The sequence below is a fragment of the Drosophila ficusphila genome, unplaced genomic scaffold, assembly GCF_018152265.1.
Source record: "Drosophila ficusphila isolate 14025-0441.05 unplaced genomic scaffold, ASM1815226v1 contig_198, whole genome shotgun sequence".
Classification (NCBI taxonomy): domain Eukaryota; kingdom Metazoa; phylum Arthropoda; class Insecta; order Diptera; family Drosophilidae; genus Drosophila; species Drosophila ficusphila.
In genome coordinates this window covers 3,477,390-3,499,848 of record NW_025064092.1, presented here as the reverse complement: position 1 = coordinate 3,499,848, position 22,459 = coordinate 3,477,390, and the positions used below count along the sequence as shown (strand labels likewise).

The 22,459-nt window shown below is 39.5% G+C and overlaps 2 protein-coding genes across 2 annotated transcripts in view; one reads left to right on the top strand and one right to left on the bottom strand.

Moving 5' to 3' along the window:
• LOC108095561 overlaps positions 1-22,459 on the top strand; it is a 103,558-nt gene that overhangs the window by 10,200 nt on the left and 70,899 nt on the right.
• On the bottom strand, positions 6,008-6,801 carry LOC108095562. Its single transcript, XM_017196710.2, has 3 exons — positions 6,528-6,801; positions 6,383-6,461; positions 6,008-6,323 (listed from the first exon to the last, which is right to left on the bottom strand). The coding sequence occupies exons 1-3, from the start codon at positions 6,708-6,710 to the stop codon at positions 6,097-6,099; spliced, it is 489 nt and encodes a 162-aa protein (XP_017052199.1). The 5' UTR covers positions 6,711-6,801; the 3' UTR covers positions 6,008-6,096.

Here is a 22,459-nt window from a genome sequence, read left to right as displayed (position 1 = left end):
AATATAAAGAAAATTACAACATTTCTTCTTGTTCTTTTATCGAATTTAATTGAAGCACATAAACTTGAAATATTTACAAAACTCAAGCGAGTAAGCAACTGAATGATTTTAACAGATTAGTAATCACTACAAAATATCCCTATTATATATTTAATAAACACCCTAATTAACTCAAGCAAAAATAGTAAATAACTAAACGATTTCAATAAAAGTCAATGAATTTACATAATTCCCAATGTCAACAACTGTCCAATCGTTTTTTCCGCAAGCCAATTTAGAAATCGATGTCAAATAAAAGGCAATAAATCTATTTTTAAGTGGAATCCCCGAAATGTTTGCACAACATTTAAAATGCCTGCGATAACAAGTTGATGTTTGCCACTGTTTATTTGCGTAGATTGGCGATGTGTCAAGTGATTCTCAGATTACTTAATGTTCCACTTCGAGGACCATTTTTCACCAGTCTGCATGTGTGTGTGTGTGTGTGAAATGCCATGAAATGGCATGGCGAATTGTGTGCGAGGACTTTGGTGCATTTGTGTGCGTGACACCTAAAGCGATTATTTGCCTTTGTGGAAAGTGTTGCATACTTTGCTGCGGAATGCGAATCGCAATGTGATTTTCTGCCGCCCTCGCATTTTTTTTTCGCTTAACTTAATTATGAAACTTTCAGTTCGCTTTAGACGGGGTTTGCTTTGTTCTACTTTGAGGAATGTTTTCCTTGCGGCCACACGGATGAAAAACAAGTTTTGTTCGCTAATTAAAAAGGTCAACACACACACACACACACACACACACACACAAATGATGAGGGGAAAGAATGGGGAAAATTACGAGGTGAGCGGCAAATTAAACTCACACAAATTGCGTCACTTTAACGGCTGCCCGGTGGGTTTGCAAAGCGGTCTGCTTTCGGGTGGTTCAGGTGGCTCCACGGTGATTGATCGGGGGTCGAGCCACCCAACCACCCCACCACCCAGTTAGCTAGCCAACCCCCCAAACCACCTAGACCCCCGCTGATTCAATTCGCCTCAACTCATGTTGAAAATCGCGTCAACGTAAAAACAGACACCACTCCCCAGGACCTCGGTACAAAAACAGAAAAAAAGGAACGAAAAACAGGAAGCGGGAGCCAAAGAGTGGTCCAAAATGCGAGGCTGTCGGTAAAGTACCCAGAAATCCAGCCACCACCCAACGCACCACCTGACCCCGGTTGTTAACATGTTTCACTCCGGGCCACTGAAGGTGGGTCACCATACAGCGAGAAAAAAAATATATTTTTACGGGACAGTCTATGAGTTCTATCGAGTCTTACAAAACACAGGGGATGCCACAAAAATATTTCAAAGAAAAACTATTAAAAAAAAAGGGGCTAAATTTTTCTTTTCATACCTATTACGTGGAATACAACAAGATCCTGGATCTTTTTAACTTAAAACACATCGTATAATTCTGTTAAAAATATTTTAAAAATCCATAATCTCTTTAGAAACTCTGCGGACCCTTTAATGGATTTCTGTTTATGAAAAGTTTTTACCAAATAAAAAATCAGGTGTAATATTAAGGTATTGTTCATATTCTTATTACTGGCATTAGGTAAAGTTTACATATTTTAAACTAAACATCAGAAATTTCACACCACGAATGACAAATCGGTGAGTTGATAACAGATGTACGAAATAAATGGTGTAATTTTAAAATGTGAGAAATAAATGGTGTAATTATGAAATAATAAATGGCAAGAACGAGATAGGGATCTTCTGACCTATGACTCCAATTAATCCTTAGGGAACACTGAAAGCTATTTCCAAGTCTCTGAAACGAAAAAAGCACCCCAGAGCTGAGTCTTTAAGTTTTTCCGAGTGCATTCAGCCAGTGGTTGGGATGTTCTGCCCGTGGGTTGTCATACGAAAGGCAAATTTTAATGCCAACATTGACAGGTAAGCGCCATATGTGTGTGTGTGTGTGAGCGTGCATATGTTTGTTGGAAGGGGAGAAGGGGAAGGGGAAAGGGGGAGAGGGGGAGAGGGGAGAAGGCAACCGAGCGTATAAGCCAGGCGAGGAGATGGCGATAAAAGAGGGCTCATTGGATGGGGAAAAACGAGGACCTCCCACGCATGACACTGTATCCAGGCACTCAGACGTCGCACAGCTTTAGAGCCAATTGTGCCGGCTATATATGTATGTGGGTGTGTGTGTGTCGGTGTGCGTTGTGAGGTCCTGTTCATCCTGGCTGTGTGTATTTGTCATTATTGGCAGCTTAGTCGGCACACGCACACAAAATAAAACACACAGCGAAAGCGAAAAACAAATCGAAAAAATATTAACAACTTATTCCTTTTGATTTTTTATTGAGCCATGGGCTGTTGCCACGCTTATTCAGCTAGAATTCACTTGCGCATGTGTGCGTGTGCGTTTCGCTGTATGTGTATGTGTGTGTCAGCTTATCTGTGTGGCATTTAAAGGCTCTCAGCTTCTCCGTTTCACCTTTTTTTTTTACTTGCACCGACTTGAAATGGCCAGTGGAGCAGCGAACGCTGTTCGGTCAGCTCCATTAGAAATTGGCTTAAGTCGTTTTTCACCAGATTAGACAGCAACTTATATTAGTCACTTAGGGGCCAAGATGTGTAATACAATTACAGGAGACAGAGCCAAGGGAAGGTCTTTGGCTTTAAGTCTTTCCTTGCATTTCATGTTAAGGCCCTTAACATTTTTACTTTTGCTTAAATTATTGGTTATCATAAATAAAAGCCTATTTCAACGTACATTTTAATCAGCAAATCGTAGTGAATACTTCTGTTCGATTTGCATAAAAAGTTTTTTTTAACTAGCTCGTTTACTTATTATTTTTATGGCTTTAAAAGATCTTTAAAGTATTTTTCTTGTACAATTTTCCAAGCAACTTTCAACTGAAAACTAGCTTTAATTCGGCCCCATTTTCAGCAGCAATTCAATGGGACCTCCTCAGGTTTTCCTCGGATTTTCTTTTTCCATATCCTGAGGCCTCCTTCGAAAGGAGTTCCTCTGAGTGCGGCGGCCTAACTTGCGTCCTTTCGTCCTGCCCCATCATGCATACATATGCGCTCATTTCACGCCTCGTGTTAATGGCTTTATACATACACTTATGACGCGGGGTGTCGAATGCGAAGGAGGGAAGGGGAAATGGGAGAATGGGAAAATGGGGAGAGGGGTGCTTGGGAAAACTGAAAGAAAATGGAGCCACAGCAAACAGCCAGGCATGAAAATTAATGATATTTTAATGTAAAAACAATACCAGCCACTTAAGCCGCATTCGAATCAATGGCTCCCTTTGTGTGTGTAACTGTACGTGTCTGTGTGTGTGTATTTCTGATGGTGTGTGGGTGTGGGTATTTTCAATTTCCAGGGAAAACTCGTGAGCCGCGGCTGAAGCCCTAAGCTCAAAGCTGATGAGCAACCCCGAAAAACTGGTTGAAACCATCTCACATATTTTCCCCCTTTCCCAAAACGTTGGATTTGCGTTTTTATTTTTCCACTGATACCGGGGCGTATACGCAATGGCTTTACCATCCGACCGAGTGTATTAAATTCGAACGTAGTTTCGCACAATGGCGCTGCACTGTGTGTACAGTGAACTACTGACGGAACGTTCAAAAATCAAATTATTACTCTGCTGGTTTCCCATTTTTTTTTTATGATTTTATTTTGTTCCGTTTTTTGTTGCAACGAAAAATGTACAAAATAAATATGGAATATGGAGGGAAAAGCTGGCTTTGCTGGAATATACATTTCAAGGCTGTAATTGTTTGCTCCGGGTTCCGCCCCCTCCTTTCCCCCTCCCCCTTCCCCTCCCGCTTTTTTGACGCTGCTTTGTTTGCCCGCCCGAGTCTTTTGTTGGACGAAATTGAAGTTGAAGCTTTGTGCAGCGTTATCTGAGCATTGCCTACGGGAAAACCTTTCTACACAGCGGCATACAACAAATAAAAAATAAAAAAAAAGAAAACGGAATGGAGAAATAACAAATATAAATATGCAAAGGAACAGGGAGAGATAGTGTGGCAAAAGGTCTGCCAATTACAACTGGAAACGCAAATAACAAGGCTGAATTCCCGGGAAATGCAGCTTGCGAATCGATAAATATATACACGCAAATATTATAAATTCATGCTCCGACATTATTATGATTTTTTGAGGACAGCTTCCCCCGTCAGTTGGCAACTCAATCACCGGCATTCCCTTTTTAATAAAGACCCAACTCTGGCTGCTCCTGTCGCCTTGAGGTGGAAGCTTCTCAAAAATCGGGACACGAGTTGCCTGCCAGCAAAAGTTCGCCCATGAGCATAAGTGTAATTAAATTTACGCATGCCCTGCCGTCCCAATACACATACTACACATCCATCTGGAGCACCTGCCCTCGAGCCGCGGATAACCCTGCACTGCAAGAAAAAATTATAGGAAAGCAAACAGAGGAGGAAATGATTAAAAGAACGGAGGGGAAAAAAATAAGAATTGTTTACAGTTTAAAAATTTCATTAAAAGTAGCTTAGCTTAAAAAATAATAGTTTTTTTTTTATATCCAAAGATTTAATGGGTTCTTTGAGAATTTAATAGATTTTTAAGTACAAAGTATTTGAAAGAGCTTCATAAATTTTAACTTTGTATAATTATTTTGTGTACTAATTTGAATATATAAATAATATAATATAGTATTTAGAAAGCAACATTTCTGGAAAAGTCAGTAAAATCCTAGTAAACCTAGAATATTTAAGGTGTTTCCTACCCCCTCAGAAATTCCCCGCTTTTCCTTTCCCTTTTCTGAATGAGCCTCAAAGTGCGCTTTGATTTTCTCACGCCGATAAAATCAAAGCTAGAGACAGACAGCGCGATTTACGGCTTAGGGCGGGTAAAAAGGGGGCGTGGCATGGATTCATTTCGGATTTCGTATTTTGATGGCGACAAGGGTCTGACGGTCTGGCTGTCTGGTTGTCCCGCTCCAGAGATTTGGCGCTAATTCACTTTGGCGCGACTAGGCAAATTAATTGCTGACAGTTTCGTTGCCTTTTGCCGATACGTGATTCGCCTCATATTTTTGTGTGAGCGATTTGCGCCACAGGCAAAGGGAAGTTGCCCCAGAAATATATGCGCATAAATTACGGACTTCGATTCGAACGATTTCCGGCTGCTTGACTGCCCAACGATTCAATTAAATGGTCCCAAAAGCTAATCGCCCGTTGCGACTGATCCCAGATTTTGGATTTCAGTTAGCAGGTATAAAGGTTTCAGGCTCCCAGATTCCCAGATTCCTGGTTCAAAGATGCCTTTTTGTTACTTAGTCCTGTTTGGAATTTCTGCGCGGGACAGGTGAAACTACTCCGACAGTCGAGGAGTCGTCGGATGTCCGGAGTCGTCGGCAGTCGGAACTCAGAAGTCCCCTTTGAAGGCGGCCACTCGTTCCTTGGTGCCTTCGGTCCTTCGTCTGTTTCAATTTGCCTCGGATTTGTGGCAAGCTCGAGTAGTGCGGTGCCCGAACTTTTTCCCATTCTCTCTGCCATTGACAGGCACTTTCGCACACAAAGTTTTCGGGGAAAAGTTGAACAGCTGGAAAATAGAGGCTCCCCTCCTCAGCCAAACAATAAAAAAAAAACCTTCCGCTCTGAAAATGCTTTGCGGCCATGTCAAAAACACTCGGTAAGTGCAATCGAACGGGGCCAAAGGTAATTGTAATTAATTTCTCCGAAAAGCTGTAACTGAAATGGAAACTGAATCCGAAATCGCAACAAAGGGGCAACTCGAGCGCCAAACTGATGGGTGCATAAAATTCCAATTGTTGGGTCAAAAACAAGTTGAACCCGACACTGGCTTTGGGAATAAATTAAAAAAAAAAAACCTATTTAAAATAATAATATTAAAAGTGTGGATGGATTTCAAATTAAAGCACTCAGTTAATTGGAATATTATTAATAATAATGTGGAAATTAAAAGTTCCACAATGTTTTTACTAAAAAATCTACAAACAATTTCTACCTTATAGGTTAAAATACTTATTTAATAATTTAAGTTGTATGCAAATTTGTAACAGATTAAGGGATCTGTATTAAATCCAAATCCTGTTGCAGCCTAGTAAGCATCCCGTTGGCGAAGTCGCCGGTTGCGCTCCTTTTTGTCCAAATAGGTGGTCAGTGAGGACTTGTTGGGAACTGTGATCAAAATGGGAAGCACTTGGTGGCATCGCTGCATCACATTCTTCAGTCTTTTGGCCGTCTCGTAATCAACGATGATGATTCCAATGTTGGATCTTCTGTAGGCAGTCAGAAAGAAATGCTCGATGTCCTCCTGTAATGTTTCTGTTCAAGGAAAAATGAGTTAGTTAGGTTAGCCAGATAGAAAATTGAACTAAACTTACCGGCTTCCACCATCATATAGCTGCGAAATCTGTCTTTTTGATAACCAACGCCGGCCAAAAGAAATCCCAGGGTAACCTCCTAATTAAAAAGGGGATATAGGCTTAAATCAAACCAAAAATTCTTGACAATATTTAGTTAACCCACAGGATCTGCCATGATAACAATTCGCAGAAGTGAGGGATCCTCCGGTATTACTTTGCTTGATCTTTCCATATAACTTGTATCGCTGTCGCTGCCCGAATCATCGGATCCCGGCCTTTCCCCATCATTGGAACCCGGCGCTTTTCTCTTATCCCGCCTGTGGTTCGACATTCGACGGGAGTCCATTTTTCTACTTACCGGAGTCCCAGCTCCCCCGTCCCTGCCTAAAAACAAAAAAATAAATCCTACGGAAACTGGAAAGGTAATGGGATCACCAAACCTAGAAACTATTTACAAAAATTTTATTCGATTTGAAATAACTACAACAAGTTAGTTGCTTGTAATACTATACAAAAATTTCTTATACGCAAATCAAAACCTTGTTGGATGTTTTTTAAAAGAGGTTGATATACACAATTTTATATATTGAAAAATAGTACTAAAAAATCTAAAAACAGTGTATTATATTATTATACATATTATATTCAAACTGCTGACAAAATAAGCATCTTACAAAAGCCAACAATATAACTCTGATTATATTTCTGCAGGAAAGAACAACTAAACTGACTTTTTAAGTTCTTACCACATTTTTATGGGCTTGTAAGAAAAAGCCTGCCTCCTTCACCCGAAAAATTTTCCAATCGAAGCCAAGGAGTTGGAAGCCAAGCTGATGAGCTTTTGAGTGGCCTCCTTTTGCGGGGGGAAATGTCTTATATTTACAACTTTTTAATGAGTTTCCAATAAGGCGAGCTTAGGTCGTAAGCCACCAGACTCAATCTCAATCTCCATCTTAATCTCGGCGACTTGGCGTACATTGTTCGGCCTTATTTCGGGTGACGAAATTAGTTTTTTATTTAGCATTTTATTGTAATTATTCAGTTTGAGCGCCTGGCTTCGGGCTCTCTGGGGCCAAATGAAGCCCGAAATGAAAATTCAATTATGACATGAGTTTACATATTTTTCGATGGTGGTGTGTGTGTGTGTGAGTGTGCTGGTTTTTGGGGACATTTTCTGGAAATATAAAATGTGTCTTTAAGATACAAAATTGTTGCATTTGAAACCTAATTTCAGCATATAAGTAATAAGCTGTAGGCTTAAAAATAAACCATTTATTGCACTCAATTAGTTGGTGATGATGGAATTGTTTTTCCAACCAAACTGTTGATAATTTCTTTTGCTTATAATGCCAGAAGTCCTTCTCAATAGGTCATTCTTAATCTGAAATGCCAAGTGGAACACATTTACGAGTATATGCAAATCCTTGGCATGTCCGACAATCGGGGAATTATTGCGTTGGGAGTGAATAATACGTTAACAATGACAGGGCTAAATCCAAGTTGATGTGTGTGTGTGTTCGAATCGACCAAGGAATTCCAAAGATATGTACAATTGGTTTAGCTTGGGAAGCACAAAAATGCCGCATTCCCAGGATTCCTTCAGGTTGCACGTCTCAGTTGCAGAGTCGCAGTTGTTCAATCGGAAATCAAATCTCAGTTGATTTCAGTTCAACCGCAAGTGCAAACGACGGAACAGAGTTTGCCAAATCGGATTGAGGCACAGACTTTCTCTTACCTTGTTTGTTTGTTTATAAACATATTCCATATTTTCGCAGCATTATTCATAAACTGGGATTAGTTTACTTTTCAAATATAAGAAACCTGGCATGTAAATCATTTGAAGGCCTAGAAACATAAAAGACACCTGAACATGATGAATTCAGGTTTTATTAAAAAATAATATAAATTAAAACAATTTTTGCCGGTTTATGGAGGTTCTTTGGTTAAAAAAAAAACAAATTATTTCTCTGGCACCTATTGAACTTATTTATATACTCGGCATTTTCATTGAAGTGTTGCCCGGCTGGCAATTGCTTTGTTTTCGAATCCACGCCTGATTGGAACTCGGATTTCTCATTAAGAACATGTCTGCGGTGACCACACTCTCCGCACCACGCTGTTTATCTGTGTGGGTGTGTGTGAGTGTGTGTGTGTAGTGGGGGTGTGTGTTAATGTTGTGTGAGAGTCCTTGGCCGTGCGGCTCGTTTGCCATTGGAAAAGTTAAGCCAGCCTCGCAGTCACGCGAACAGGGCGACAAACAGATGCTGCTGCCGCTCAGTGGCATTATGTTGCTGCCGCATGTTGCATGTTGCTGCCGCGTGCGTCCTTGCCGCACACACAGCTCATCCGCCCACAAAAGGCAGTGCGGCTTTAATAGCAGCGCAAATTGCGTAAGCCGCCAAAAACCATTAATAACTTTCGTGCACCTGCAAATGGGGCAAGCAAGAAGGTGAGGAGTGCTTTCCATTCTCTTTTCTTTTTTCCCACGGTCCACGGTGCGTATGCTTAATGTGCGGTGGCACAAGTGGCATTCGTGGCAGCAACAGCTGCGTTGCCCTCGCTTCTCCCCCTTTGGTGCGCGCTGCCTTTTAATTATTGATTTCCACTGCCACTGAAGTGATTAATATTTGGCGAGCGGCCAAAACGTAGCCACAGGACATTCGAACGAAGCGAGCAAACAAGGACTTTCCACCAAGGATTCTCCGGACTCCGGACTCCGGACAACCGGACTCGAATTCACATTCGAATTCGCACCGGACCGCTGTGGCCAGGGGCTTCCCGAAGCGATTGCCACTGATTGTTTTATTTCGCTCCATAATTGCATTTTCTTGTCACGGCTCTCTGCCAGTATGTGTGTGTGTGTGGGTGTGTCTGTGTGTGTGTCTGTGTGTGGGAAGTGGGTGAGAGTTTGTCCCTCTGTGAGTATGGCAATACAAGCACACACTTTCGCAAGCCACGTTTACAACTTTCATACCATTCGAGTTGTTAAGCGACTGTCTGTGGGGAGAACAGGTTAAATAATTAAAAAACATGTTCACTGCATTCAAGAGCAGCGGGAAAGTTGCTTAAAAATAGCAGATGATTCAAAATTAATACATTAGCTACATCCTTTTATAGCATGATTATTATTTATTACTAAAACTTAACTCAAAAGTCCCGAAACATTAAAAATAGGCAATTGATTTGGCAGGATAACTTAATAGCAGTCTAACAATTGCTCAATAAATATTTAAGTGAAAAGGGTAAACAAATAAGTTCAATTATTAAACTTGTCTCATTAGAGTTAACAAAAACAAACAACAGGCATTTGTTCATTTATTGAAATATTTCAGCTATTAAAATAAACCGTTTTAATAAAATGCGTACTTGGGTAAATAGAAAGAAACAAAGGTGAAATCAATATATTTCTACATATAAATGTATATATATTTTCGTATTTTCTGAAACCGAACCTTATTGCATACTGGGAATGAGAAGCACAGCAGCCGATGCCACCTGAAAATAGTTCGATTTATTATATTTTGATTAACAAAATTCACGAGTTTGTTAAGCGAAAATAGTCGCAGCAAACATGGTTAATTATTTCCCACTCTTAAATTGGCCAACTGCTTTCAATTGCCGCTGATCCATCATGTGGAGGTGCCACAAAAAGTGGAAGCTTGTGCAAATCGAAGTGGCGACTGTGCAACAATTTGCTCAACGTGAATGACACTGGGAAATTGGGAAAACTTTGGCAAATTTAATGCATGCACAGGGAGATAATTTGGGAATAAAATGGTGGGATTTTTAATGAAAAATTTCTTTCAAAATTGTTTCATAAAAAACAATAATATTTAAACAAAAAATTGTAAGTCAAAATACACTTCCAGAAGAGTCTTCCGCGATACTTCCAGAAGAGTCTTTAAAATCTTATACAGGACTTTTCCAACTTTTTCCCTACACAACATTGAAGATATTGACAGCATGAGTTGGCAATCTCCCACTGATCCTGTTTTTTTTCTATCTGTATTATTCGGAATTCACCGTTAGACACATGTGTGTGTAGTGGGTGTTTGGGGGGCTCATTTTGGGGCGAGTAAAGGCATCAATCTTCCTCCATCATTGTCAGTGGCCGATGACGATGACGAAACAAGAGCGCCAACAAACAGCATCCCCATCCTCCAGGTTTTCCCACCCCCGCCCTCAATTGTGCAGCCAACGCCCCCCGCTGATTTCCCTTCACATTTCTCATTTCCGCAGCAGGCAGTAGAAAATAAATGAAATATCATCGCCCGCCTGTCATTTCATAATTTTAAAAGCCCAACCGAATAATGCGAATATATCCGACTACATTGCCATTATATTTGCAATTCGCTCTTCCTGTTTCGCTTTCTGTTTGTCAATAAAGCCGCCGCGCGTAATAAATTAATTATTTATTTGCCATCAAACTCAATATTATTTAATACATTTCTTCTTTTTTTGCGTCGCGGCAAAAGGTGGAAAAACATTCATCAGACTTGATGGGCAACCGAATGAATGAGCATTTTCCCACAAAGGTGAATTAGGGGGCTTTAAAATTGAAAATAAAAGAGAAAAAACAAAAGATGTAATATTTTAAAAAAGAATATATGAACAAAGGTTGAGTACCTAGCTTAAAGTTAATAAAATTGAAATAAATGAAAATGATATAAAACCCACGCATATTAATATACATACTTGTATAATAAAATTAAGGTTTAAAGCCCTACATTTTAAACCAACTCGCATTAAAATTCAGAAGGAAATGCTTTAGCATGAATATTTCAACTGCTGTTTGGCCAACCAAAACGGTTTTGTTTTGATGGATTGGCTTGAACTCCTGGCCGAGTCCAACTCATAATTCTAATGCAATAATTCACTCATCTGCGAGCTGGATGCATAAACAAATTGAAAAACTTTCGCCCAACTTTCACTTTGCACTTCCCGCCTTCCTTTCGCTTTTCCTTTCCTTTCCTTTCCTTTTCGCCTTTTCCACCAAAAATCGCCCAGGGCGACCACAAGCAAAGCTATCTGCTTTTTTCCCTTCACTTTCCACACACACACACATGGAAAAAGAGGAGGAGGAGAAGGGAAGGGAAAGCCCTCTGAAAACAACTTATATTTGAACAGTTTTACGGCAAAAGTTTTTCGCAGGCAGCTCGAAAGTGTGTTTGGCCAGGAGAAACCGCAAAAAAAGGAGATGACGGAAAAATCCAAAGTCCACAAAATATGAGACGAGGGTCTAATCCTAGTAGTTGAGCATTTCATTGGGCTTCCACTTTGTTTTCCATTTTTTTTTTTTTTATGACGAATTGGATCGCAGTCTGCCAAAATCTCCTGCTCAAACTAAGCCACACTCAACATATTTGGTTGTTTTGGTTTGGGAGAAAAAATCGCAGAAGCGGCTCGACAAACAAATTCCAAATGAAAGTTTTTTGGGGGAATCTTTGTTTACCTGAACAATGGAAGCCAAAGTAAATTCCGGAGCAAACATACAGGCAACTCAAATTTTAGACAGTTTATTAAGTTTGCCGGAAGTTTCTCCGTCTTTCTCCATCATCGTTCTCTTTCTCTGTCTTTCTTAATTTAGGTTAGCATTTGTGGCCCAAACTTTCGGGTTTCTTCAACTTGCCCGTTTGGAACTTTGAGAATCACTTTCGCTTCGCTTGCTCAAGTTCGGTGGAAGATAATTCGCAGAAAACTCCGGTTAAACATGTTTAAGATGGTATATTATTTTAATATTTGTTCGCAAACTTTCCAACTATGAAATATAGCTGTCTTGCACTGTTTGCTTGGCAAATAGTAGATTGGTGTTTGATCTTAAAAAAAGATTACAGCTGCATTGAAGAATCCATTTATTAATTGCACTTAATTTAATAATGATATGAGTATTAAAAAATTGAATTATATTTTAATCCTCTAAGAATTTTTATAAAATGAATATAGCATTAGCTTGTACACAGGTTAGAAATTTTCTAAAGTATTCTAAAAATTGAATTAAAAATCCTTTTGCATAAAATCCTCAGTAAACAATGAGACCTGCAAAATTGTATATTTGTGTATTAAAATAATGGGAAAACCTTTGTTTCTCCCTCTTCAAAAGGTTGTAATAAAGCTCTGAATTATGAGAGCTATAGAAATCTATTCAGATAATGTAGTAGGAGAACGCACTTTAAGCCATATTGTCAAATGTCGAGCGGCGCTTTGCGGCGCCTAAAAATAAAAACAAATTAGCCCGGGCATTAAAATGCAACTCACACAGAGCCGGTTGGCTAATTGAATTGTTTGCTCCGCGCCACTCCACAATTTTTGCTTTTTTTTTTTGCGCCCCGTGGCCAGACTTTCGGCACTCACTGTGCACCACCAATGCTCACCTGACGCGGCAACATTTTAGCGTTTTTGTGTGTAATTTGAAATTTTGTTTACGCTCGAGCTTAGGCCACACGCTGTACAAACAGCCAGGGGGAAAGTGGGGTGAAAGTGGAGTGAAAGTGGGATGAAAGTGGGACCGAAAGTGGGTGCTTTTTGGCTCGCCAGCAAAGCCCCAAAATATCGCCCGAATCCAAATCTTGCGCACGCAAAACTCCCCGCCACACACATAAATATTTCTATCAAATTTCAATTTGTTGAAATTTTCCCATGGAAAATCCCCTCCCCTTTCCTCTTCCAACCCACCCCCCTTTATTTATTTTGCATTTTTTTCTGGCTGCCATGGGGAGACATAATTAAGCCGCGTCTCAAAAGAACTTCTGCCGAAAGCCCACAAAAGCCCCGGCCAAGCGGCTGTCGTAATTAGAAATCTACAAAACAAAGCCTGCCCATCCTCATTCTCCTCCCCCTCCCCCTCCCCCTCTCTCCCCATGAATCCTGCTAAAATCGTGCCTCACTCATCCCAAAAAAAAAAAAAAGAAAATTCGAAAAAAAAATTATTTAAGTTAAAACAAACAGAAAATATGGAAAGCTGAAAAATGGTAGGCGGCTCTCGGTTCTCACGGCGAGATTTGCGTCGTTTTTAATTGCTTGGCGGAGCGGAAAAAAAGAACGGAATATTTTTATACATAATTAATTACCACAGAACCGGATGACGGTTACGGGTGGTTGCCAAAGTAATGGCCTAGTTCGGCTGGCTCTCGGCTGGCGGGGCCTAAATGGTTGCAAACTTCTTCGACTTTCGGCCCATATACTAATTAGGCGAACGGTCGCCTGTGGGTGGGAAAATTATGCGGCGCACTTAAGCCGCATTAAGTGCGGATTTTGTTTACATTCGACGCTCGACACTCTCCTCGGCTAAGAGGCAGCAGATCCCATTGCCTAATTTGTTTGCCCGCCATCATCTTGTCCAGTTTGTGGTCCCTCCACACTGAGCTACAGATACAGATACAGATACAGATTCAGATTGAGATTCATTTGGAAATCCGGATGACAGTTTGCCAGAACAGCAGTTCCACCTTCCATGGCAACAACTTTATGGGGAATGAAAATTGAATTCATGGCAACGTTGAGTTTATGTGCTTGCAAAATCTGTCTAATGATGGCCACAGTTGGCGAGCCCATTGTAATGATCAGCTCTTGACCACGACCCACTCTGTTTTCTTCTGGCCAGGTCATTATCGGAGGTCAAAGTAAAGAATACAATACTCGAAGTTTCCATTTAATAAATATGGCTTTTAATATAGGAAAATACCTTAATATTTTCTTTACTTTAAAGTTTTAGTAGAAAAAAACTAACTCATTTCCCATTTTGTTAGAATGTGTTTTTTTATTTCCAATATACGTACGTAAAGAGCAAATTTAAATGTTTTAAAATATGGTAACTATATTGTTACTTTAAAATTTTATTTACTAATAAAAATAATTTATTTGAAAAATTAACCTAAATTCAAAGTAATTGAATATTTTAAATTCATTAAATTTGTTTCCATTTTGATGGTGGCAACACCTAAAAAAAATTCTCTGTGAACATATTCATTCACATCCCCCACCTGTGCAGATGCTAATTTCTTCGTTAGTTGATTTTGGCAGCGGGCCTTCAACCGCCTCCTTGGCATCCTTGGTCCTTGGTCTTCAGTATCCTTGGTGTCCCCAGCATCCTTAGCATCCTGCGGATCCGAGGAATCCTGGCTGCGCTGGGGTTGCGGATCCAGTCAGGCATTCACTTATGTATGAGGCGGGCTACTGCTTTATTGATTGCCCGCCATCTCGATCTGTGTGTGTGTGGTTGTGTTTTGGTGTGTGGGTGTGCACACTCGTATTTTTGAGTTGTGTTTTCCAGTTAGCGGGTCCTTGACAATGACATGTTCATGGGAAAAGCGGTGAAATGGGTGCGGAATCCCCCTCCCCGCTTTCCCTTTCTGCTTTCTCCCAGTTTTCCCGTTCTAGCCGCATTTCTTTTGTGGCACACCGCCTGACAGCCTCTAACTTTATTACATCGTCCTTGTCTGCGTCGAGTGGTTTGCCATCTGTTCGGCCCCGTTCTCGTTCACAGTTTTCCACCCATTTTCCAGCTTTTTCCACCCACCACACCCCCAACATTCGGGCCATGTTTCTGTTTCTGCCGAGCAACAGGCAAAATGTGTGCGGCATTGCGGCAAAATGTTCAATTTATGTATAGTAACGAAATGAAAGACCGCAAAAAAAAAAAAAACATTGTGGATGGCTTGGGTGGCTCGGAAAATCGAGGGGTGGAAAATTGAATGGTCGCGGGAAAAGGAGGGAGAAGGCTGTTGGCAAACATCGTTGGCAACTTGACGCCTGTTGGACATAGTTTCATGGCAGAATTTCCCCGACACAAATTAACATTAAAGAGCACGCGAATGTGGAAATAAAATTTGATAGCGGGCGCAGAATCTGAAATAAAATTCGCTCGGACTTAGAAGAAAGCTCGGTTCAACAGGAGAGGTGAAAGGCAAAAGGTCTTGGGAGGCAAAAAAAAAAAAAAAACCTAAAGCGGGGCTAAAAAGACGAGCGAATGGCCGAGTTAATAAGCTGGAAAATGTGCCCCAAAGACCAACATTAACATTAATGGCGTCAAGTTGAAAGAAAGGTCAAAAGCGGGGAAATAAAATTGGATTGGATGACCTGGCCAAAAAAAAAAGAAAAAACAAACACAAAATGCCCCTCGGAAAAGCGCCTGAAAATCAAATGTGCTTTAATTGGGACTAATTGCTGGTGCGGCGGCATAAATTGTAAACATCTTTCAAATTAATTAAACTGACAGTTGCAGGCACTCAAATTAATATGAAATTCTCTTCTCAGTTTCCGATGGAATTGGGGGCGATACAAATCTATTATGTTTTCCTTTTTGGTTGGCCTGAAGGCACTGGAAAAATTTTGAGAATCAAAGGAATCGAATACAACAAAATCGTTTTATAAACATTTTTTTTAAATTTGGTAACAAATGTATTTTTAAGCGTCTAAAAAGAGCTTTAAAATATAGAAGTGTTATTATTTCCATATATTTTACATTATAATATAATTTTAAATGATGTGATTGTACTCAAAATAATTACATTTTTTAATGTACATTTATTACGAACTATGTAATAAAGTATATTTTGATTATATTTAGATAGCGTCACCTCATTTAAATGAGATTTTCGGACGTATTTACAATATTCCTCCATAGCTTTTTGTTTTCCCAGTGTGTTGAATTCCAGTGCCACTCGTTTTATGGGCCAACTATAAAAAGGCGGAATTGTTCGGAAGGAAGGAATACGGACACATAAACGCTGCCCGGCATTCATTAATTGCCTTCCGGCACGTGAGTGTTTGAGTGCGATCATAAAATTTGATGATGCGCTGCTGGAGCGGAGGCTAAAGCTGCTGGATGCCGGACTATATGTTCGGCCGATCCGGCTGACAGGCCACGCGCGTTATTAAAAACTGTCCATCGAAACCGAAACACCAACACTAACACCAACGCAAATACCAATACCAATGCAAACAGTAGGAGCAACACAGAGCCAAACGCATGCGAAACGGAAACATTGCGGCGAAAAACAACAGTAGAAAAAACTGAAGTGAAAGCTGAAGTCGAGTGTGTCCACTATGAGATACCCCTTAAACAGAGAAAAACAATTATTGGGCGTGGACAATTTATGAAAGATTTTTTCGCTGCGTATTTAAACCTAGAATCCCCTGAAAATCCTGATCTAGAATGTATTTACTTAATGGGCTGGCAAGTGCTTTCTTTTATCTTAGTTTGCTTGCATACTTTTCCAAAAAGTCCAATATGCCCTGTTATTTTACAAGTAGGTGGAATACAAAAACGGAGAAAAACAAGTGCTAAGCGTGTCGGACACAGCCGGTGGCCAAATTGGCAATGGCATTAACCCATCGTGGCCGACATCGCCATCAGCTGCAATAATAAAAACACCTCGCAGTTTTGCGAGCAACGAACTGAAAACGCCCTAACCATTGTCGAGGAAACCCCTGTAAAAATCATTCAATTATGAAGGGAAACCATTCTTTAAAACTGCATTTCATTTTGTCATACTTATTGGCCACTCTTAGCTTCACTGCTGGAGTATCATTATAGACTTTTATATTTCTGAAGTAACAATTTCGATGCCAAATTGAGGATGCTTAAGACACAAGAAGCTTTTCCTTTTTAACGGACAAGCGAATTAAGCATTTAAGCTGGCTTATTATTTTCCTAGTGAAACATGGTTGGAAATAACGGAGAATGTTCTTTTGTCTCCAAACAAAGCCAACATAACAATCTTAAATTCACTGACAAATTTGTTGACTTAATTTAACCACAAAATCTTTTGGAATTGATTCCTAATGGTTAGACAAAATTATTTTCCAAGCTTAATATAACGTAGCTTAAATAAATTTTGATTCGTTTATGAAATTAACTAAATTAATTCAATGAATAAAAATAGAAAAACTGAATAGTAAACCAGAAATAAATAAAGCAACAAATTTGTATTTTATCCAACACTAAATACCAATTTCTGCTAAAAGCTACTGCTTTCCTGATATTAGATAATGCAATTACTTCCGAATGGTTTAACCAAATTATTTCCTTTGTTCCCAATAATTGCCAGCTCACTTAAGTCGATAATGCGCTTACAATTCAACTTAAACTTGCAATTGTGAATGTGAGTCGTTGGGAAAATAGCATTGAGTGCGTAGGGCAAAATGCCTGTCGGTGGGAAAACGAGAAGAAATGAGAAATGAAAATACGCGGCTGTGTGTGAGAATAACAAAGGCCAAAGCCGCAACAGTAATAATATTTAATATTTGCCAACATCGGGATTTTCATATCGTTTAAGCATTTCCTTCCTGTTTCGACTGAATCCTCCATTCCGCCGCTTCCCGATGTTTTTTTTTCGATCCGCTTTCCCATTTTGTTTTCCTAGACGCCGTTGTTGTTTTTTGTTGTTTTTTGTTGTTTTCGCCTCCTGCCGGAAACTCATCCCGTGGCATGGCAACCGTTTAAAGTCGTCCTTGGCAGGATGTCGGAATGGCAGCACGGCTGGGTCGCAGGATGTAACAGGACGGGCCAGGAAAACCGCTTTCATCCGACGCACATCGAAGCTAATTGCCCTTGTCTCGGCAACTCCGAGCTGCAGTCTCGGATTTAAGAGACTTATTACCCAAACTGACCTCAACACCTGCCGATTACGGTTGTGCAACATCCGGCCAATCGATTAAGCAATTAATGCTGCCCTCCAATCGGCCAGAAAAACCATAATCCGCTTATGCAAAATCCGGTTACTGCAAAAACAAATAATGTCGGAAAAGCGCAAACAACTCGACGATAGCTGCAGGCACAACTGTATTTTCCCTTTTTATACCCTTGCAGAGGGTATCAAAATTATGATATCAGAGACACCTCAGACTCCATAAAGTATAAATAAAGTAATTGATGTAATCAGCATCATGAAATGATTCGAACTAGAATTGTTTTTTTCAGCTTTATAGCTGAAACTTTACCAAATTGAAATCCTATGGAAAATCTATTAAAATCCAATCAATTAAAACTCCCATCTAATGAACTCTGTTGGCCTGGTATTTAATATCTAAGAATTCCAATTGGTCCCGTCAATGTCGATCAGCCAAACGCACAGGACTCCACCGAGGAGATAAGCAAGCATCGCGGCTTCCTCACTGACGTCGAGTAAAAAAGAAATTTTGTTTCATTGACATTATATACAAATATAATTAATTTAGTTTTATAAAAATCGGACGACTATTTAATATAGTTGACATAAGATCAATCGGAAAACATTTGGCAAAATAAATAGAAAAATCGACTTCAATGTAGTTTAGCTTTTATGCATTTTGATCGACATTTGTGATGACTAGCTTCTTTTCTTGTTTTTATTACTAAATATTGCAGCTAAATATTTGAAATGTAATCAAATGCAAGCTTGCTGTGTAAAATAACTATCTACTGTTTCTGTTAAAACGAGTGACAATCTGCTGTCACTTAATTGTTAAATTATAAATAAAATAAACTAATAATAAAATAAATATTTGGATAGCCAATTCAACAAGGTAAATCGGATAAAAATTACCAAAGTTTTAGTGCTGAAATTTCGTCACTTTTCGTGCAATTTTGAAAAGTGGTAAAAAATGATACAAAAAATTCGAGCCAAAAAAAATATTGATTCCTTTTCTGCCATTGCAAAATCACTTTTCGCCTAGTTTTTATGACCCAAAAAAAAAAAAACAGTTTGATTCTCAAGCGTTTTGCAGTTGTTCGTTAGCAGCAGGATGCTGCAGAAATCGTGAAAAGTCCTTCAGCTTCCCTTTCAATTTTTGGATTCAGGACGGGAAAACCCTTTGCAGCCATGAAAATCCGTTAAGCAAGTTGCCTGATGGCAATGGCGATTTTCCCCTGAAGTGGCATTTCCAGGGTCCCACTGGCACATCGACGGACCGCCGTTATCCATTTTCCGGAAGGGGGTGACAGCCGGGAGGGAGCAAAATCCAGGATAGAAGGGTGAGAAGGGGGGAGATTTGTCAGTTGACAGCTGTCAAACAATGCTTCTCGCACTGCGAAACGCATGTGAATGCATTTTAATGGCCCGCCACAATGGGAGACTTTTAGTTTTCCCTCTCCCAGATGCCGTGCAGATAAGCTCGGAAAAAACGGTTGAGCAGAAGAAAAAAAGGGGAACTGCTAGGGAAAAGGGAAAGCTTAGCGCTCGTAAAGGCGGGAAAAAAATTGTGCCCCTGGCGTGGAGACATTAAAAACCGTTGTCGTAGATGTTTGCTTCTCGTAAAGCAAAAGCAAGCTCAAATTGCATGCATTGTACACACACACACAAACACTAGGGTGGGGAAAATTTGATCACACACACACTCACACAAGGAGATGAAGTTGGCAAAGAAGCAGAATCAGCAAAAGGGTAACAAAGTTGTAGGCCAAATGAAAACCCATTGGAAATTATATTGTCTGTGGCATAAAACACAAAATTCGACAGATGTGAATTCTGGTTTTAAATCGCCTTTAAAAATGTTCAGGTTTTAATAAACAGAATAAAGAGAAAACAAAAAAATGTGAGCGTTTATTTATATTACGACCATAAAAATAGACAAGCTGGGATTAAAATTTAAAACGTAAAAAAAATTTTGCTTTGCGAAATGGATTATTTAAATCTTCAAAATACACAATGAGTGAAGTTCACATAAACGTTTAAACTTAACAAAAACCAACACAAATTGCTTGGTAATCACTCAAGTATTTACCACATTTAAGTCAATTAGTAACCTTTAATCCTTAAAAGTATCTCAACTGGGAAGCAAATTATTTGGCTTATGAATTTATCTAGAAAGTGTCTTAGTGCTGAAGCGTGTTTTTGTGACCACTCCCCCATTAATATTTATCACGAAATTACAAGGGATACTTTGTGCCTGTGGTTTTGGCCATAATTCCGGCATAGTTGGCCAGATAATCCAGACAACCCGAATGCCATTAGCAACATTATATTATAGGGGGGAAGTGGACACCAGACTTCAGTCTCCAGACTCCAGATTGTGGACCCTCGAGATGCCAGACGCCCTTGTCATCGGAATAATGATGAAGGTAATGAGGGAGCAGATTTATTTACATTTACTCTCCACTCGTGCCATTACAATTAGCCATAGATTTTAATTATCATTATGATAATTGCCTTATGGCGAGTGCTGTCGCAGTTGGCTTAGTTCCTGCGCCTATTTAATATTTGATCGTCCTGCCATCCAAGTCGACATGCCTTTGATGTTGCCCGCTCCTAATTGGATTGCATCCTTATTAATTAGGCGGTGTCAGGATGGCAAGATGACGATCTGACAGCTCGTCCTCAGTTCTCAGGTCTCAGTTCTCAGCTCTTAGCTCTCCGTTCCCGTTCTCTATGCAAATCGAGTCGAAATAACGAAATAACTCGGGGCCACAGCGACGAGGATGTAATTAAAATATGTTGCCAAAGAAAAACAACAACAGACACGAGAGCCCGGCCAACAAAAACGCGGCCAAAACACACGAAAAATAAACAACGAGCGCAAAAAGCAGCGAAACCGAAACTGAAACACGCACAACAAATTGATAAATATGCAAATTTAATAGACTCTCGCAATCAATTTGCATAAATCTTGGCGGCTAAAAATAAATAAATGAAATTGCGAATGCAAAAGAAATTAAGGGGTAGAAAAGCGCCGAAAAGTGTGGAAAGTCGACCATCGAAGTCGCTTTCTCTTTTATGTTTAACTAAGTGCACTTCCTTGGAGGAAAGTGATTAAATTTGTAGCAAAATAAATTGGAATTTCCTAACATTTTTCAGAAACATAATACAAACTATCAAAATAATTAAAAAACAGAAGATGATAATTAAAATTATGTCACTCAAATATTATATTGTTTAAAAACGACTCTGAATGCAAAAAATCATAAAAAGAAAAAAGAGTTTTAAGACCAATTTATTAAATAAATAATATTCTTCTTATTTTATTATGTTTATTTTTAAATGATAAAAAAGGAAAGTGGGTTGCAAGTTCAAACGAAACACAATAGTTTTCAGTGCCTTTCGGACGGACTTGTTGCTTTTTGGATTCACTAAAAATACATGTAACGCCTGTTATCACGACCACTGAAATTTCTGGCGAAAATATGCTAAATGGAGTTTCGGCCAGAAAGCAAATAAAACAAAGCGGAGAAACAAGCACAGAAACAAGAAGGGCGAACGAGGAGCACACAAATAAAATAAATAAATAAAATAAAATAAAATAAGGGAGAAGCGAAAACAGCTTGAACATCACGATGTAACTGGCAATTGACTGCGAACAGTTCTGCATATAAATTGAGCAGATTGAGATGCAAAGATAAGCGCTGCACGGATACAGATACAGATACATGGACACGGATACACAGATACACAGATACACAGATACACAGATACACAGATACACAGATACAGATACAAATGAGTGGAGAACGAGGAGGAGGAGGAGGGGAGTGGTGAAAGTGACAGCCCCGAAAACGAGATCAAGATTTGTTTCGTTTCCATTTCCGTGACCATTTTCAACCATTCTCCCTGGTGTTTATCCACCTGCCACTTTCCCCGCTTTCCCTTCACAGCTTTCTCTGCTTTCGCCGCTTTTCCCGGAATTTCCCTCGACTTTCCTTCCGTTTCTGTGCGTGTTTATTTGCCTGTACATTATTTGTACACACGATTGCCTTTCGCATATTAAGGACGAATTCATAATAAATACAAAAGCTTCGCAATGGTCATATCTTCAGAAATAATCTGGTTGCCTGCTGAAACTTCACGGTACGGCATTTCTTTTGTGGATCTTGAGTATGGAATTCAATCCTTTCAACAGAAAAGTCTTATGCTGATTGGTACTATCAGTAGCTATTTGTTCCCAACTTTTTTCAAATATAAATGGCTTCTTCTCGGTACTTAAAAAATTAAAAATATTAAACATTATTAACATTGGTTTAAAACTTAAGGTTATAAAAAAACTTTTTAATACTTAAATAAAAAGCTCAATAAGTCGTTTTTGCACTATTCTCATAAAATCAGATAAGAGAAAACTTTAAGCCTTAAAAACTTTTTAAAACTTAAGACCCTTGTGAGTTCACAAATAACTGCCCTTTTCTCCTTC

What these genes read in the sequence shown, in the direction of transcription:
- LOC108095562 (XM_017196710.2), bottom strand. Translation starts at nt 6,710, where the DNA reads ATGGACTCCCGTCGAATGTCGAACCACAGGCGGGATAAGAGAAAAGCG. An exon ending in TTGTTATCATGGCAGATCCT is followed by an intron (nt 6,462 to 6,527) that starts GTGGGTTAACTA and finishes CTTTTTAATTAG; the next exon opens with GAGGTTACCCTGGGATTTCT. An exon ending in CTATATGATGGTGGAAGCCG is followed by an intron (nt 6,324 to 6,382) that starts GTAAGTTTAGTT and finishes TTCCTTGAACAG; the next exon opens with AAACATTACAGGAGGACATC.